Source organism: Cnephaeus nilssonii (assembly GCF_951640355.1).
Source record: "Cnephaeus nilssonii genome assembly, chromosome: 9".
Lineage (NCBI taxonomy): Eukaryota > Metazoa > Chordata > Mammalia > Chiroptera > Vespertilionidae > Cnephaeus > Cnephaeus nilssonii.
This window is the reverse complement of record NC_137080.1, coordinates 9,890,542-9,908,679: the sequence shown is the minus strand read 5'-3', so window position 1 is coordinate 9,908,679 and position 18,138 is coordinate 9,890,542. Positions and strand designations below refer to the sequence as shown.

Sequence of the window (18,138 nt, the reverse complement as noted above, 5' to 3'; positions counted from 1 at the left end):
GAATTATATGTCACAGGGGACATCAGGGTTTTAGAGGTGCTTAGGTGGGGCTTGGCCACAGAAGGTGGGGAACCACTGCTCTAGTGCATTGATGTGAAATCTACTTTGGTGGTTGTGCTGGCGTGATAAGAGGCCTGGTGGTTAGGAAATACACTCTAGAGAATGTGGCAGTGATAGGATATTCCCAGCCTAGTGCCCAGTAGCTCAGGAGTAGACTTTCTGTTACTGCATTCAGAATGCTTTTTTAAGATTTTTCTTGTTGTAAAAATTGTGGAACAGGTTTTAAAAGTGAGAATTTAGGAAAAACTTAATTTTCAGAATATGCTCTATGAAGGGAGGTACCTCAATAAATGCAATAGAGATGGGGAGAATTGTCTGCCCTGCCTCTGCCTCAGATCCTTCTCTTTGTATAAAGTCAGGTCCTCCTCCTTTATTTTCTGCTGACCCTTCCGTGCTCCAGTCTTCCTCAGCTTCTCCCTCCTCCACCTCCACAGCATGGTCAGCCCAGGCCTGGAGTGGGAGGTGCTCAAACTCACTGTATGCACCTGACCCTGACTGTGAGCCAGGAGCTCCCAAGTAGCCAAATCAGAGAGAAGGGCTTGCAGCTCTTCTGAGAGAGATCAACCCTGTAAGCGTGTGTGTGTGTGTGTGTGTGTGTGTGTGTGTGTGTGTTCCTGATACAGTTTGATTCTGACACACCCACCCTATCCCATGGCTCTGCCTGTCATCTTCTGTTCTCCATTGTCTTGTGTATAGCCCCTTGGTGTACCCACTGGTGCTCACCATCTGGCCTCCAAGCTTCTGTTCTGGCTCCTTCCTCGGGCTGGTACCCCCTGTCCCATCACCAAGAGCTGGTTCTGCTTCAGAGCTGAACATAACTGTCTCCTGCCTTTAAGTCTTCCTGACCCTCCTCAGGCTAAATGGTCTCCTGTGTGTCCTGACACCCGAGTCCACAGTAAGACTGCCGCACTTGGGGAGGGGTGTGTGTATGCGGTGTGCTCCCCACCTCACGTGCTCACTGGGAGTAGATTGTGCTCTTTTATCACGTCTATTCTACAAGGTGTAATACCTTCTGTTGCCCGATCAAATGTGATAAATGGAATTACCCTGGGAGCAGGAGATTAGGGGCGGTTCTTCTGAAGGTTGGGGATGGTTTGCCACGGGTGGTTATGTTTATAGTGAGACCCACACGTGAGGAGACCCTCCCTCAGCTCCTGTTCCTCAAGGTAATGCAATTGATCAGACAATGACTGAGCATCCGCCTGTATTGCTCCCTGTTTTCCAAAAGGGACCCATTGCTTTTCCAGTGACCACAGGAGTATGGAGCACTTATAAAGGGTCCACCTGCAGGTCTGATATTCTGACTAGGGAGAGCAGACTGCTGGGGCGGTACCATTGTTCCTCTCACCACATTAAGTTAGGGCAGAGTACTGAGGCCGCCAGCTCAGTACTGGAGCCTCCACCTCCACCAAAGATTTGGCCACCACAGAACCTGGACCGGCCTGGAAGGTGCTGTGCAATGGGCGGGACGGGAAGGGGGAGTCCACAAACCAGGGGAGGTGCCTGGCTGGTCTGGGTTCCACAGCTGCAGGGCGGGAGTTGTCCGCTGTGAAGGGGGCATTTCTAACCCTGTCTCCTAGGCTCGGTGGAGAAAGGGTGGGTTGGGAGTTGGTGGGGTGAGGGGCTGGTGTGGGTTTTCAGCGTAGGGGTGTGGGGGATGGGAAGGTGGGGAAGGGCTCCCTGCGGGCGGAGCGGCTGACCTGGAAAGTAGGGCTCATCAGAGATCACATCCTAGAGGAAAGGGGTTGCCTGCAGGGGCGGTACCTTGACTCTGGGAGTCTGAGTCAGGCTCAGTGCTGGGGCCGCCTCTTCCCTAGGCGGGGCGGGATGGTGCCCGCCCAACAAAAATGGAAGGTACCTGATTCCACAGCCGCATGGCGGGAGTGGTCCGTATGAAGGGGTGATTTCTCTTCCCTGCCTCCTAGGCTCTGCGGAGAGAAGGTGGGTTGGGAGCTGGTGGGGTGAGGGGCTGGTGGTGTGGCCTTTCAGCGCAGGGGGTGGGGTGGGGAAGGGCTCCCTGCAGGTAGAGCTCCTGGCCTGGAAAGTAGGGCTCCTCAGCGATCACCACCTTCAGGAAAGGGGTCGCCTGCAGGGGCGGTACCTTGGTCCCGGAGCCTCCTTCAGGCGCAGTGTGCTGGGGCCTCCGCCTCCACCTCAGCTGCGGCCACCAAAGCTACCAGGTGAGGTCTGGAGGCTGGGCCCCCAGCCAGGGAAGGTGCCTGGCGGCCTGGGTTCCCCAGCAGCAGGGTGGAGTGGTCCGTATGAAGGGGTCCTTTCTGTTCCCTGTCTCCTAGGCTCTGCGGAGAGAAGGTGGGTTGGGAGCTGGTGGGGTGAGGGGCTGGTGCGGTGGGTTTTCAGCGCAGGGGGCTGGAAGGGGAGGGGGGGAAGGAAGGCCACCCTCGGGCAGAGCTCCTGGCCTGGAAAGTAGGGCTCATCAGCGATCACCACCTTCAGGAAAGGGGTCGCCTGCAGGGGCGGTACCTTGGTTCTGGGAGCCTGAGTCAGGCTCAGTGCTGGGGCCACCTCTTCCCTAGGCGGGGCGGGGCGAGGCGGGGCCAGCCTGCCAGCAAGGGAAGGTGCCTGGCCTGGATAGTGGGGCTCATCAGCGGTCACAACCTTCAGGAAACAGGCCGCCTGCAGGGGCGGTACCTCGGTCAGGGAGCCTCACTCAGGCGCAGTGTGCAGGGGCTGTTGCTTCAGCTCAAAGGAGGCCCCGGGCTTGCTGTCCCTGAGCGGGTCTGGTCTCAGCTCGGCTGGGCTGACTTGGTCTAGTCAGCCAGGGAGGGAAGGTGCCTGGCAGCCCTGGGTTGTTAGCAGCAGCGTGGCTGTGTTGTGTGTGTGTGTGTGTGTGTGTGGGGGGGGGGGGGGGGCATTTCTCTTCGCCCTCTGGTAGGCCTGTATGTGCTATAGGTGTGTTGGGAGTTTGTGGGGTGAGGGGCTGGTGTTGCGGTGGTCTGAGTTTCAAGGGAAAGGCTGACAAAGCTCCAGATGTGGCTAATCCTGGCTGATGCCTAGGCTGCCTGAGTAGTTGAATTACTGCCAAAGGAAGGACTAGAGGATCCTTCATTGGGTGCATACTGCCATTGCCTGTATTCGTGAGAGTAAACTAGATTTTGTGGGATTCCTTCCTCTGCCTTTTTCTAAGCTGGTGCGTGGAGATTGGGAGATGGGAGTTTGCTGACTTGTGTTCTGGGTTGTCCGCGGGAAGCAGGCATGGGCCTGGCTGGCACAGCTGCCTGCCCGGAGCACCGGGGCTCATTGGGGCTCAGGGCCAGGTTGGAAGCGCTAGCTGGCGCGAGACACTGTGGCTGACAGTTGCTCTAGGAGGCTTGCTTCACTGGCTGCTGGGGTGAGGCAGGCAGGGTGGGGGGTGACTCCTGAGGGGCGATGTGGTGCTGCCCTCATTGGCTGCAGTGGGCTGGAGTGGTCTGGGATCTGGGGAACATCTCTCCTTTCTTCTGGTCTGGTGGGTGCAAAAAGATGGGTTGAGAGTATTTGGGGGTAGAGTGCCTGTGTTATGGGGTGACAGCACGGCCAATGGCTCAGCTTGGCTGGCAGCTGCTGTGGCTTGTGGCTCACGTGGTTGTGCCAGAGTTGCTGGTTGACGAGCACTCATGGTGTGGCTCATGGACTGGGGCACCATAGTGGCTCACAGCGCGTTGTCAGAGAGCTCAGCCTGCTGGTGAAGCACCATGGTTCAACCTGCTCCTGACACTTTTTCTGGGCACTCAGGTAGACACTCCTCCTGCCAGCGAAGTCAGCCTCCAGACTGCTGCTCACCATGGTGGGGATCGCTTGCTCCAAGTCCATTCTTGTCCTTCTGGTTCCGACTGTGCTGCCGGACCTTTGCTGGGCAGTCGACTGCCTCTGCATGGAAGGCGGTGAGTCTGGGATGTAACCATCAGTAGGGTGGGTGGGGAGGGGGAAAATGGAGGGAGATGGGGGTGGGGGCATTAAGTTCACAGATGGGGATGGAGTGCTCAAGGAAATTCCAGAACATTTCTGCCAGTTTGGGCCACTCCACAGGCTCATTTCCAAACTCATTAGTCATGGCATACTGGGCAAATTGCTTCCTTACAGGCAAGAAGAAGGGCCAAAAAACTGCACAAACAAGCAAGCAAACTAAGTAGCTAGGGAGAAAAAGTGATGTGGAATAAGAGTACCCGGGGAGAAGAGAGGAGGGAGAGTGGGTGCAGCAAGAAATTCTGCTGAAACACACACATTACTTGTCAAATGCAGGCCGCTCTCCTGCCCCTGGTTCATGTCCTGCTTCTGGGAAACTAGGAACCACTATCCCATAACCCCAGGCATCAGGACAGGGGCGTTTCCTCAGGATTAAGACCTTATGCCCATACTCTACTCACACTACTTTCCAGCGCATATGGTCTACTAGCTCCACTGCTCTCCACTCTTGAACTTCCCAGTGCACTCAGCTAGCAGATCATGGAACCTGCAGCCCCAGGGAGGCTCACTTCACCAGCCACTTCTCATCACCAATGCTGCTCCCCTCCCCAGCTCACCCTTTTTTTGGGGAGGGTCCCTAGAACACCAATACCTCTAATACTTTCTATTCTGGGAAGTGACCCTGAGCATTTCCTCCACCAAGGGGCCTCTAATCCACTTGCCTCAGTCATACAGCAAAATCCTCTGCACCTGGCCCACAGAACCTAGAGTCAGAGGGACAGGAAGCACATTTTCCCAAAGGTATGACCCTGGGAATGATGGTGAAGAAGGGCACTCTCTGTATCCTCTGATATTAAACCCACATTTTCTACCTACTGCGGAGGCAGCAGCATACAAAGGTCATAAATTTACACAGGAGTTTGCAAACTTTTTCTATAAAGGGCAAACTGAATATTTTTTGTTGTCACAGACCTCTTAGAATCTGAAAGCACCAGGCACCTCCATGTTTGTGGTGCAAAAGCAGCCAAAGGCAACATTCAAACAAATGAGGGACCAGATGTGTTCGTTCTCCTAGTTTGCTGTCCCCAGACTTAGGGTATATAGGTTGTCCCCAGATATGGGTGTCCATCCCCTAGGGCAGTGCTCGGCAAACTCATTAGTCAACAGAGCCAAATATCAACAGTACAACGATTGAAATTTCTTTTGAGAGCCAATTTTTTTTAACTTAAACTCCTTCTAACGCCACTTCTTCAAAATAGACTCGCCCAGGCCGTGGTATTTTGTGGAAGAGCCACACTCAAGGGGCCAAAGAGCCGTATGTGGCTCGAGAGCTGCAATTTGCTGACCACGGACCTAGGGAATCATCTCCCAGGGTTCCTCTATTGTTTGCTGAAGAGCCAGAACCAGGCCCTGTCCTGCCTGTGGTTTCTGGACTGGGCACCAGGAGTGAATGTGAAAGTGTGGGGGCCAGTGCTCCCCACTTTCTGTAGCTGGGATTCCTTGGTGAAAGGGGGCCATGAGAGGCACTGCATGAAACCACAGGTGTGAGCTTAGGTCCTGCTGTTGCAACATTTCTGGTGTCAGGATCAATGTATCCGCTTCTGCATCTCATTTGTTCCCTGTGACCCTGCTCATTTCAGTGGCAGAAGAGTCACGTCTACCTTACGAGCACTCAGCCTACCTTAGCTAATGACCCTCATGACGGGCAATGCTGACACCCCTTAGCCAGAGGCCTCCTCTCCATCAGGCCCTCTTTAAATGGTGCGGGTTTCCTGCTGCAAGTGGCATGGCCTCTCTTCTGACCCCTGGGTCTGTGATATGACTTCTCCAATAGGATGCCTTGATATACACAGAGCATCTTTTCCTAGCACTGACACCTCTATGAACCAGATGCTGTGGGTCATAGGGCCCTAGTGGCAGGTCCAGTCACACTCGTTCATTCATGTATTGCCTGTGGCTTCTTTCATGCTACAACACAGAGTTGAGTAGTTGCAAAGAGACCTATGGTCTGCACAGCATATACTACTTAGTAGCTAGCCATTTACAGAAAGTCTCCAGACCAGACTGTTACTACAAGGCTATAGGATATGGTTCATGCACTTCACCCTTTAGGGTTTAAAGTTGCTATTCATCTCTGTCACTTTACCCAGGATAAAACACTTTTTTGTTTTTAAATATATTTTTATTGATTTCAGAGAGGAAGGGAGAGGGAGAGAGAGATAGATGCATCAGTGATAGAGAATCATTGGTCAGCTGCCTCCTGCATGCTCACCCCCTCCTGGCAATGGGCATCAAGCCATCATCCTGGGCATGTGCCCTGACCAGGAATCAAGCCGTGACCTCCTGGTTCATAGGTCCACACTCAACCCCTGAGCAACACCGGCTGGTAAAATACTGTTTTAATATTAAAATACTGTTTTAATATTCTATTTGGAGAAAAGGGAGGACAGTTTGAGAATATTATACTTAAATTTCCATACTATGTGTTTTGTCCTTGTTTGTTTAATTATTTAAATCCAGCAGTAAGCATCCAGGTTGGTGTTGATACTTTTGCCTCTAGGATCACCATGTTCTATGAGCCATGTCATAGCTCTCTATGGTTGAGACTCTGGCTGGATTTCTGTGCTTCCTAGTCATTTTGATGATCATATCTCCTTTGTCTTGACACAGAGCACCTGTACCTATAATTTATTATGTTGTCATTGTCCATCCTCATTACTACTGGAAGCCATTTTGGGGACTATAGACTCCAACCACATTCCTGACCGTCAGCTGAAGTCATCAGTGAGCTTTTGAGAATTCTGGTGCTCTTCTCATCCATGCTTTCCTCATCAGTTTGATAAACAAGAGTTTAGCTTTAGGCTTTCCCAGGAAGCATAGTTGATTGGACACTTTTCTGCCTTTTCATATGATCTCCCCCTGACATATTCACTTCTGTGAGCCAGCTGGTTCCTTCCTACCCTATGTGCCTCAGAAGTTCTGGCTTTACTGTTCCACGCATTGTAGCCATGCCTTCTCCCAAGCTTGCAAGATCTGTCCTAGCAGCAGGTTAGCGCTACCTCCCTGGGCCATGCAAAATCCCATGACCCATAATTGTAAACCCTCAGTCTCCAACCTTGGAATCTATCCACATCCCTCACCTGCCACCCAGCTTCCCCAGCAGCAGCCCCTCCATGCTCTCCATGTCCCTGCAGGGTACTGGGCTAGTTTCTGACAATCCTCGGGCATCGAGAGCTATCCTCCCAGCCACCTGGCATGTCCCTGCATTGGTTATGGGCTGATGATGAGTATTGGCCTGGTGGCCGCGGGGAGGACGTATCTGGAGATGTGTGGTTTCCTGGCAGGCAGAGGCCTCCTGGCCCTCCTCAAGCAAGGGAGGGGCCCCAACTTCCCCTGGTGAAGGGGGGCACTGGGCAGGGTCAGCCTTGCTCTGCCAGCCCAGACATCATGGGGGTTGTCTTGCTGTCACAGAGATGGGGGCGTGGTGTTTTGGGTCTTTTTCTTCCAACCCCAGTCTCAGCAGCATTTTTCCTTCCCAGATTCTCACTCTCCTCACTATGATTTCAACATTTCTTATCATGAACGTACATGGTGCATGGTCCAAGGAAAGATGGATGAAGAGCCATATTTTTTATATGACTGTGGCACCAATAAGGTCATATCCATGAATCTCCTGAGAGAGGCGGGAAAGGCCATGGATTCCTGTGAACAAGAGTTAGGTACCCTGAGAGACATGGGAAACAAATTAAAATCATTACTGCCTGACATTAAACAGGAGAAATACGCAGATGGAGGTAAGTTTAAAAAACCAAGGGCAGAAGTGAACAGATTGTGGAGCTAGCTGTATGGATTGTATTCATTTAAAGAGAAAACTGGATGTTGGGCCTTCCCACGTAGCCCAGCAGGAAGGTGAGGGGGAGCAGGGCAGGGTTAGAAGTGTTCAGCAGAGGTGGACACCGGGTGGGGCACAGCATTTGTCAGGACCAGAGGCTGATGTCTTTCCCCTGGGGACTGCGGGGCAGCTCCTTTCACCCTGCAGGTCAGGATGACGTGCCAGCGCAAAGCCCAGGGAAGCACCTGTGGATTCTTGGAGTTTTTCTTGGATGGACAGAGGCTCCTGACCTTTGACTCTGAGACAGAAAAATATAGAGAAGATAATTTCGTAGATGAACGGCTGAAGAAGAAGTGGGAGAATAATGAGGATTTGACCAAGTTCTTCAAAATGACCCTAAGTGGAGACTGTAACTTATTGCATCAGTGCTGGGTGGACCGGAAGAAAGAGCCGGAGACAGGTAACAGGGCAGACAGGGATGGTGTTGTTCTCTTGAGATAAGCTAGATCTACGCTTGTGTGAATGTGGTGTGTGAGTGTGTGCGTATGTGTCTCAGCGTGTAAGCGTGTGTGTGAATGGATGTGAGTGTGTTTGAAAAGTGACTAATTTGCAGTGAGTTCTTTCTTGGGAGAGTAATGGCTATGGGTGTGTTCTACCATCTCTCCTTTCCCTTCTCATCTCCTCAGGAGTCTGTTTTCAGACCTCTTCTTTACTGTTCCAGCTTCTGGGCATCACTTTTCTTCTTCATCTCACCTGGCCTATTTCTGGAAATCCTTCAATATCACTTCAAATCAGCTCCTGGGAGGACTTCTCTCCCACCTTCCTCGTGAATGTCCTCCTCTTCGGTCACAGCTGGAGTGACTGGGTACATTGTAACCCTTGCTTCCCTCATTAGCTTTGTAGACCCAAGGGGGCAGGGCCTATCTCCTGTTGTTCCTCCCACCCCAGGATCTGTCACTATTGCTGTCACACGTAGAGGGTAGAAACTGTCTGCATAACAGGATTACCTGGGACTGCAGGGGCTGAGGAGGCGTCTTCTCAGAATTGGGTTCTGCACAGATGTCACTCTTGTGTTTCATTGCAGCTGCATCACCCACTGCCTCAGCCACATACCCGTCCAAGGCCACCACCAACATTGCCTGTAGCTACCCTGTGACAACCATATTTGGCAACCTAGGTGGGTACTTGCAATTACAGTTACTGAGGGCAGGATTGAGTGGGGAGTGAGGGGCAGATGGCCTGCAATGAGGTTATGGAAAGGTGAATTCCCAGCCTGACCACTGCGACCTCAATGAAACTTCTCCTCCTGGAAATTAGCCCAAGAGACCAACACGTATTATCACTTCATAGCCATTACTTGGACAAGCTCAGCCCTGAGTTGGGCATCTCCTCACTGTTAATGCCGGTGGGACAGGGAAGGGCCCAGACCAAGCTTAAGGCCTGTAGATGCTGAAGGGGTTTAGCGAATTCAGTTCTGACTCCGATTCTCTGTTTGGAAAGGGTGTTTGGGGCCTGTGTGGGTGGTGTGGGGACAGAGGCACACAGGGCATGGGCAGTACTCATTCAGGTGAGAGGAGCATGGTGGCTGCATGTGATGTGTTCAGGGGAAGGGAGTATCCAGGGGGCTGAGAGGAGAGGGCCTGGGGTTAATGCCGGGAGGGGTGGAAGGCCTTGCAGACCCAACTCAAAAGGCTGGAGTTCACATCGGCCTTCTCAGAAAGTGGCTTCTAAAGAGCCAGAAAGGAGGGAGGCAAACAGTAAGGACTGTGTAGGGAGACAAGAGTAAGATTAGAAGGAGGCCAGTTCTCAGTGAATCCTTGGGATTCCTGGCTGAGCCCTGGTGCAGTCACCTGGCAGCCAGCCTCCTCCTCATGTCATGACCTCAACTGGAGACTGTGTGAACTGGCTTCAACAAGTTTCAGGAACCCAGGGTGAAGTTCTGGACAGAAAAGGTAACTGTGCAGAGAGGAAATTATATTGACACTGTCTGTGCGTTGTGTGGGGTTTAAGAAAGTTTTCCATCCACAGTGTTGTTTTTTTTTTTTATTGAGAATAATGCTCCTAAATATGTTCTGTGATCTCTCCTTTAGTTCCTCACTTCCTCACATCTCTTTCTTGCTGTGAATAACCTTGGACCACTCACTGAGGGTTTCTTGCTGACCCCAAATATGAGGGCATCATTCTGTTCCAGACCTTTTCCTTTCACTGTTCCCTCTTTATAGCATCACTGTTCTTCTTCACCTCACCTGGTCTATTTCTGGAAATCCTTCAGTACCACCTCAAATCAACTCTAGAGGCGTTCTGCATCATCTTTCTCACGTGTCACCTCCTGTCCTGTCACATGAGTGACTGGGTATATTAAACCCTGTCTTCCCCCATTAGCTCTATGAGTCCCTTTGAGACAGGGCCCGTCTCCATTCTTTGTTCCAACCCCAGGATCTGTCACAGTGGCTGCCTCACTGAATTGGTAGAAACTGTCTGCAACATAGGATTACCTGGGACACCAGGAGCTGAGGAGGTGTCTCCTCAGAACTGAGTACTGCATTGGATGTCACTCTTGTGTTTTCATTGCAGCTGCACCAATCACAGTCCCAGCCCCAGCCACAACCACACCTACCACAGCCTCAGCTGCACCAACCAAGAACACAGACCAGTTGGAGCCCTGGGCCATCATTCTCATTGTATTTATGATTGTCATCTTCCCGATCATCAGTTGCATCATCTGTTACATTTACAGAAAAAGGTAAAGAGGGCAGAATTGAGTGGGAAATGAGGGGCAGATGGCCTGGAATGTGGACAGGGAAAGGTGAATTCCCAGCCTGTCCCTGACCCTCTCACTGAACCTTCTCTTTGTGAAAATTAGACTAGGGAGCTAACATGTAATATGGCTTGATAGCAATAACTTGGACAAGCTCAGCTGTGAGTTCTGCTATCTTCTGTCAAAGCAGTGGGAAAAGGAGGGTCCCATACCAAGGCTTAACCCCTGTAGATGCTAAAGAGGTTTAGTGGTTTCAGTCCTCACTCGCATTCTCTGTTTGGGAGAGTGTGTTTGGGGCCAGTGTGGGTGGTGTGGGAACAGCAGGCACACAGGACATGGGCAGTACTCCCATTCAGGTGAGAGCAGCATGGTGGCTCCATGTGATATATCCAGGGGAAGGGAGTATCCACGGGGCTATGAGGAGAGGAGCCCAGGTCTAATGCCAGGAAGGGGTGGAAGGCCTTGTAGTCCCAATTCAAAATGCTGGAATTCATATCTACCTTCCCAGAAAGTGGCTTTGGAGACATCAGGTAAGACAGATGGCCAACAGTGCAGGACAAGTTAGATGGAAGCCATTTTTTTCTGGTACCCCCTGGGAATCCTGGGTGAGCTCTGATTCTATCATGTGGCATCCAGCTCCCCCCACACTCCAAATCCTGAGCCACTGAGCGTCCCCTGCCTTGAGCAGAGGTGACTCCAGGGATAGGTGAGCTGCTGGTGGAGTTGGATGTTCACAGGTGACTGGAGCAGGAATCCATGGGGCAGGGCAGGGACTCTCACTCTCAGAGCAGTGAGCTGTTACCAGGGTGAGGAGAGCAGGGCAAAGATGGATCTTTGCTGCAACCGTCCCCAGAGGTAGAGGAACCAGGACGCAGGCCTCTCTCTTTGGACAAGGCTCCTCTGGGCTTTTTTAGAATCAAAACGTCAGTAGAAGGAGCATAACAGTTCAATTGCACCTTGAGTCTTGAGCTCCACCTGTCTTTGGATCTGACTTGCTTTGTGGTAAAGGTGTTAGGATATGGGTACAAGCTGTAGGACCCAGGGTGGTGGTGAGAACTAATGGGAAATATGTAACTCTCAGTGAGGGTGGGGCTCTGAGATGGAAGGGTTTGGGGTAGGTAGCCCCAGTGGAACTGACCCAGGATTTTCTCAGCCCCTAGGACAAACATGTGTTTCTTTCCTGATGGCCGAAGATGCTGCTCAAAAGCTCCTGGGAGTGTGGTCTAGTTCAACACGTGTCCTGGTTGCTGCCTTTCCATCTTCATCTGTTCACCTGTGGACCTCCAGAATCTACAGTCCTTACAGAGACCTCCAGAAGGTTGTGAGGATACAGCGGATACCATGTTCATGTCCTTTATTACATGGGATGTTTGGCAATTCTGCACATTTTTCAACATTTGGTTCCATTTTCTTGGAGAGAGCGCCTGGGAAGGCACATAAGCATTTATTGGATGATTGTCAACTGAGTCCAGTGGCGTTGGCAGAGCCACATCCTGGAAACATACTGTGCCAGAGGCAGATGTGTTGTCAGCCTGACCCTTACCTTAGGTGCCAGGGGGTGGGTTTCATTATCTAAGTTCAGCCAGACACAAGGAATGGATGCAATTATCCGGGCCCAGCCAGGAATGACAATTACAAAGAAGCCTCAAGAATTGCCCTAACTGGTTTGGCTCAGTTGATAAATCGTTGGCCTGCAGACTGAAGGGTCCCAGGTTCGATTCTGCTCAAGGGCATGTACCTTGGTTTTGGGCACATTCCCAGTAGGGGGTGTGCAGGAGGCAGCTGATCAATGTTTCTCTCCCTCATTGATCTTTCTAGCTCTCTATCCCTCTCCCTTCCTCTCTGTAAAAAAAAAATCAATAAAATAATATTTTAAAAAAAGAACGAAGAATTACAGCTTTATCTTTAACCATGATTTCACATAATATCCTTTATCTTAAACTTTAGTAAAACTTCCTGGTATCATCCTCTATAATAAAGAGCTAATATGCAAATAGTCATCACACTCTCACATGGTCAAGTAATGACTCAGACACTCAACATTGGGGAGAGAGGAATGGGGACCAGCCAGGCACAAATGAGCTCGCAAGAGAGGAATGGGGACCAGCCAGGCTGTGGCCCAGGAGAGGGACAAGCCACCCGCCCTGGGGTCCCGGTCGCCAGTGGCTACACCTGTAGCCTGGGAGAGGGACAAGTCGCCTGTCCCATGGTCACAGACACCAGTGGCTGCGTCTGTACCTGTGGCCTGGGAGAGGGACCTTCCACCCACCCCGCAGTCGCAGGCGCCTGCGGCTGTGGCCCAGATGAAGCTGCCTGCCCAGGGTCCCCTGCGGCTGGGGTTGGCCTTGGTGAAGCCAGCCCGCGTCCTGGGTGCTTACGGTTGGCCTGAGGGAGAGAAACCCAGTCTCGAGTGCCTGTGACTGGCTGGAGGAGGAAATCCTGGGTCCCGGGTATGGGGCAAGGCAGAGGTGGTTAGAGCTGATCAGGCCAGCAGGGGAGCAGTTAAGGGCTATCAGGCTGATAGGGGAGCATTTAAGGGCGATCAGGCAGGCAGGTGAGCGGTTAGGAGCCAGTGGTGCTGGATTGTGAGAGGTACTTGGACATCCCCCAAGGAGTCCTGGATTGGAGAGGGTGCATGCCAGGATGAGAGACCCCCTCTTCCCTGTGCACGGATTTCGTGCACTGGGCCTCTAGTACTATATAAAATAAACACGCTGCACCAGCTCTGGGTCACTGCCTCTCCATCAGAGGACCAGCTGTCCCACCTGGCCCCAGCTTTTCCCTTCTGTCTCTGTGTTTGTCTCTTTCTTTCATTTTCTCAATCCCCAGCCGTCCCTACTCAGGATTCGTGGACTGCTCTGTAGCCACGCTGGATGCGGCAAAAGAGAGATTACTTTTATTTTCTCTTGGTGCCAATTGTTATAATTCTTGCATTTAGTTCTCCAACTGCTTGAAGAAGAAATCTAACCAGAGAGAACATTTGCCAGTCTCTCCTTTGGTTGTGGAAAATGAGATAGATCTCTGCATCAGGATCTTGTTGTAGCAAATGAACAAGATGCCCTGTGAGACTTCAGAGCCTCAGGGTTTCTTTCTATGTCCTGGTTGAACCTCACCACCTTTTATTTAAATTTATTTATTATTTGATTAATTAATTCCAAAAGCCTCACCCAAGGATATTTTTTCTATTGATTTCCTGAGAGAGTGGTACCCCTACGGGGGCTGGGGAACCTGCAAAGGGAGGTATGTGCCTTTGACCAACCTTTGGGCTGATGCTCTAAACACTGAGTCAATGCAGCCAGGGCCTCACCATCTTTTAAAGGGGAAAATAATATTTATGATTGTTGGCCTTTAGAAAGTTTTAAAGTATGTAATGCTATTTAAATTTGTATCTCTCTATGAAATAATACTATAACAATACAATTACTTAGGGATTTTGTTTTATAACACACAGTATTTCAGTTGATTATTGTTTGTCCATGTCATGCAGTAAATAAAACCAGGGATTCTGATGAATTACTATGGAAACAGAATTTACCATCTTAGTCATGTCCTGGAATAAAAAAAAAATCATGTGGATCTTAAGGAATGAGGATTTTTCTGATATTACCAGCACACTCCACCCCCGCAGTGACTTTCCTGTGATTCTGTCCCCACAGACTCACCTCCTTCAGTGGCTGAAACATCTCTATTTTAAAAAAAATACATGTTATTGATTTTTACAGAGAGGAAGAGAGATAGAGAGTTAGACACATTGATGAGAGGGAAACCTTGATCAGCTGCCTTCCAGTGGGAATTGAGCCCACAACCAAGGTACATGCCCTTGATCAGAATCAAATCCAGGACCCTTCAGTCCACAGGCTGATGCTCTATCCACTGAGCCAAACCGGTTAGAGTTGGAAACATCTCTACTTCTCAAAGCTGTTTTATCCCCTCATAACAGAATCAGCATCCAGGATATATAAAGAACTACAAATAAATTAGATCCCATCAAATTGTTCAAGATGTAGGAGAAAGTTGTGAGGAGTCCAAGGAAAATAAAATTAAAAAAATAATCCAGCTATTTTATTGGATGTGCTTTGCATTCTTGGATGAAGGGGTGTCTTCAGTAACTCAGAACATTTGATTCTGGTGTTTCCCTCTTGGAAAGAGATGCAGGTAATTTTTATTTCATTTCCTTTTGGATCGTTATACAGGTACATGAGGTACATTGTTATTGATTATCGTCCATATCAGTCTACTTCCTCCATGATCTTGCACTTTTTAAGGACAGCATGATCCCCTGTCAAGTTTCCTTTTTTTGTGAAGACAAAACTAATGCACAAGGCAAAGACCCCACAGATCTTCAGAACTCCCGGTGATAGCTGCTGTGAAACTCCCACACGGATCTGGAGTTGGGGGTGCTGGGGGAGTGGTATAAATGAGGAGAATTGGCAGATGGATCCTCAGACTTCTCCTTCACAAACTGTCAATCCGCAGCACTCTCAGCTGGAGATCTCAAGGAATCACAATTCTCAGAGGGAGGGAGGGAGAGAAAGGCGGCCCCGGATGGCAGATGAGTCACCAGCCCCAGCCCAGTAGTTGCGGAAGTCCTGTGATTTCCCCCTCTGGGCAATATACACACGCGCACTGTCACAGACACGGATGCCTCTCCGCAGACCGCTTCATCCCGGGGAGGGACAGGGATCAGGGGCGGTGGACGCGCCCGGACAGGGGCAGGAATCCGCCTCTGATTAAACCCCCCAGGGCAACTGCCTTTTCCGAAAAGCCTCTTGTTGAGTGAAGGCTGGACTTGGCTGCGCCCAGGCCGGGGTAGGGGGGTGGGAGCTGGGGGCGGGCGGGGGGTGGGGGGGTGGCGGGGCCCTGGGAAGCCTGCGTTGTGTGTACTGCAGTGAAGGGTGGGGAGGAGAAGATGGTGGGAGAGGCTTTTGTTTTTCCCCTCTTTTCCTGAAAAGGATGACTGCTGCGAAGTTCTCCCCGCTGGACCCGCTCTTCAGCTGCATCCCACCGGTGCACCCCGCCTACCCGTCACCCGGAACCTTCCCTGGCGGAGGTGGGGGACCTGCGGAGGCTGCGAAACCCAGAGCGGCCTGCAGGAGGGAGAGCCGGCGGGCGCGCTGATGGAAAATACATTTTTAAAAAGATTGGAAACCTCACAAGTAATCCAGATAATACAAATAAAAAGTACAATAGATATCCTCACACCTCACACACCCATAGAAGTGTCAACCCTAACCACTGGACAGGAAATTCAGTGACAGGAATTCTCTTGCATGGTTGTTAGAAGTCTGAATTGAATCAACCCTGTGAAATATAATTTAACAATATCCAGTACGGTGGACTATATACTCACCGTCCATGGCAATCCGAGTCAGTTCAAATCTTACACACATGGACCAGAAAGTATGTGGATACTACATGTTTGTTTTTTTTTATTGTAGCACTGTTTGTCACAGCAAAAAATTAGCAACCAGTTAAACATCCAAAAAAGGAACATCTATTGAAAATGCAGGTAAAAATATTTCTATTTCTCTCTAGCTGACAAACGAAATAATCTAAACCCTCTTAAAAATGAAACACCCATGATGCTGAATGAAAACATTGAAATCTTTAAAATACATTAATGATGGCATCTGGGTGTCCCCCAAGAACAGTGGCATCTAAATCCAAATCTCTCGACATATTTAAAAAGTATACAAAGCACGGAAGGAGCAAATGAAACACCTATAGATCACAAATTGAGCATAACAAGGAGATGGGAACTATCTAAACCCATCAGGCCCTTTTGCTGGTGTCACTGGTGAGTAGAGGACATTCTTGGTGAAACTTGCTGGGGACTAAGGATGCGGTGGCTCTAGTGCAGTGGTTCCCAGCGTGGGGCACACATCCCACGGGGGGGGGCAATTTGATGTTTAAGGGGGGCAATTGGAGCATGAGTTATTGACAGTGAATTTTTTGCATTTCTTATGGTTCTAGAGGCCTCATATACAGTATGTAATATATTATGACATATTTATGCATTTCAGTTGTCTATTATATGTTTTGAAACTTTATTTGCTATTTTTATTATAATTTCATGTTATTATTATTTTAAATAATTTCTCAGTGCTTTCTTCTTCAACTGTCTTTTCCTTCTTTTATGTTTCTCTTTCATGGATGCCATGTTCTTTGGAAGATTGTTTGGAGCAAGTCAATGGCCTTTTGTGCTTCCTCTACGTGAATAGGAGTTCAGTTTTTGGATAATGAGAATTATATATCACAGGGGGCATCAGGGTTTTAGAGGTGCTTAGGTGGGGCATGGCCACAGAAGGTTGGGAACCACTGCTCTAGTGCATTGATGTAAAATCTACTTTGGTGGTTGTGCTGGGGTGATAACAGGCCTGGTTTTTTAGGAAATATTCTCTAGAGCAGTGTTTCTCAACCTTCCTAATGCCGCGACCCTTTAATACAGTTCCTCATGTGGTGGTGACCCCCAACCATAAAATTATTTTTGTTGCTACTTCATAACTGTAATTTTGCTACTGTTATGAATCGTATTGTAAATATATGCAGGATGTCTTAGGCGACCCCTGTGAAAGGGTCGTTCGACCCCCGAAGGGTTCGCGACCCACAGGTTGAGAACCGCTGCTCTAGAGAATGTGGCAGTGATGGGATATTTACAGCTTACTGCCCAGTAGCTCAGGAATAGACTTCCTGTTAGTGCATTCAGAATGCTTTTTAAAGATTTTTCTTGTTTTAAAAATTCTGGAACAGGTTTTAAAAGTGAGAATTTAGGAAAAACTTAATTTTCAGAATATGCTCTATGAAGGGAGGTACCTCAATAAATGCAAGAGAGATGGGGAGAATGGTCTGCCCTGCCTCTGCCTCAGATCCTTCCCTTTGTATAAAGTCAGGTCCTCCTCCTTTATTTTCTGCTGACCCTTCCGTGCTCCAATCTTCCTCAGCTTCTCCCTCCTCCACCTTTACAGCATGGTCAGCCCAGGCCTATGATCTGAGAGGTATCTGTGGTAGGACAAGGTGCTAAGGGGACTTCATGGCCTTCCTACCTGTGGATCACAACTCAGACCCCTAATGTTCTGAAGCAAGGCTATGTCTCTTGCCACAAGGAGACCCACAGCATTTAAAGAGGCTCCTGGCGAAGTCCTGGGACCTGGGAGAGATGAGGTTCTGGCTATGGGGCATCAAAGTTGTCCACTGTGAGTGTCATTAGGGCAGCTAGGCCCAGCAGTCAGAGAATAGAGGTGAGCAGGGTCACAGGGAACATCCATATAATAAAAGGGTAATATGCTAACGAGCTAGAGCAGAAGTCATTCGGGACCTCCATCCTTCCTTCTGGACCTTCCAGCTCCTCTGGGAGGAATGAGGCCGCAGGATCCAGGGAGCCACTGTGGCTGTGAGGGAGGGATCTGGCCCAGGCAGCCTGCCACCTGCCCACCCAAGGCTGAGAGGGAGGAAGCCAGGCAGCCACCTGTGGTTAGGGGTGATCAGGAAGGCAGGGAGAGTGGTTAGGGGTGATCAGGCAGGCAGAGTGGTTAGGGGTGATCAGGCAGGCAGGCAGGTGAGCAGTTAGGAGCCAGAGTTCCCGGAT

The 18,138-nt window shown here is 50.1% G+C and overlaps 2 protein-coding genes across 4 annotated transcripts in view; both read left to right on the top strand.

The window, feature by feature from the left end:
- LOC307105176 (UL16-binding protein 3-like) overlaps positions 1–18,138 on the top strand; it is a 66,176-nt gene that overhangs the window by 28,493 nt on the left and 19,545 nt on the right. The window lies entirely within an intron of this gene.
- Positions 1,890–12,385, top strand: LOC307105178 (UL16-binding protein 3-like). 3 transcript variants are annotated; one of them, XM_079780713.1, is made up of 7 exons: positions 1,890–2,001; positions 3,793–3,941; positions 7,503–7,757; positions 7,986–8,255; positions 8,880–8,972; positions 10,370–10,538; positions 11,707–12,385. In XM_079780713.1, exons 2-7 carry the CDS (start codon positions 3,842–3,844, stop codon positions 11,711–11,713), a joined length of 894 nt encoding a protein of 297 aa, XP_079636839.1. In that variant the 5' UTR covers positions 1,890–2,001; positions 3,793–3,841; the 3' UTR covers positions 11,714–12,385. The 3 variants fall into 3 exon arrangements, with proteins under 3 accessions (XP_079636839.1, XP_079636841.1, XP_079636840.1); XM_079780714.1 differs by having other exon boundaries at positions 1,910–2,001; positions 3,797–3,941; XM_079780715.1 differs by lacking the exon at positions 7,503–7,757.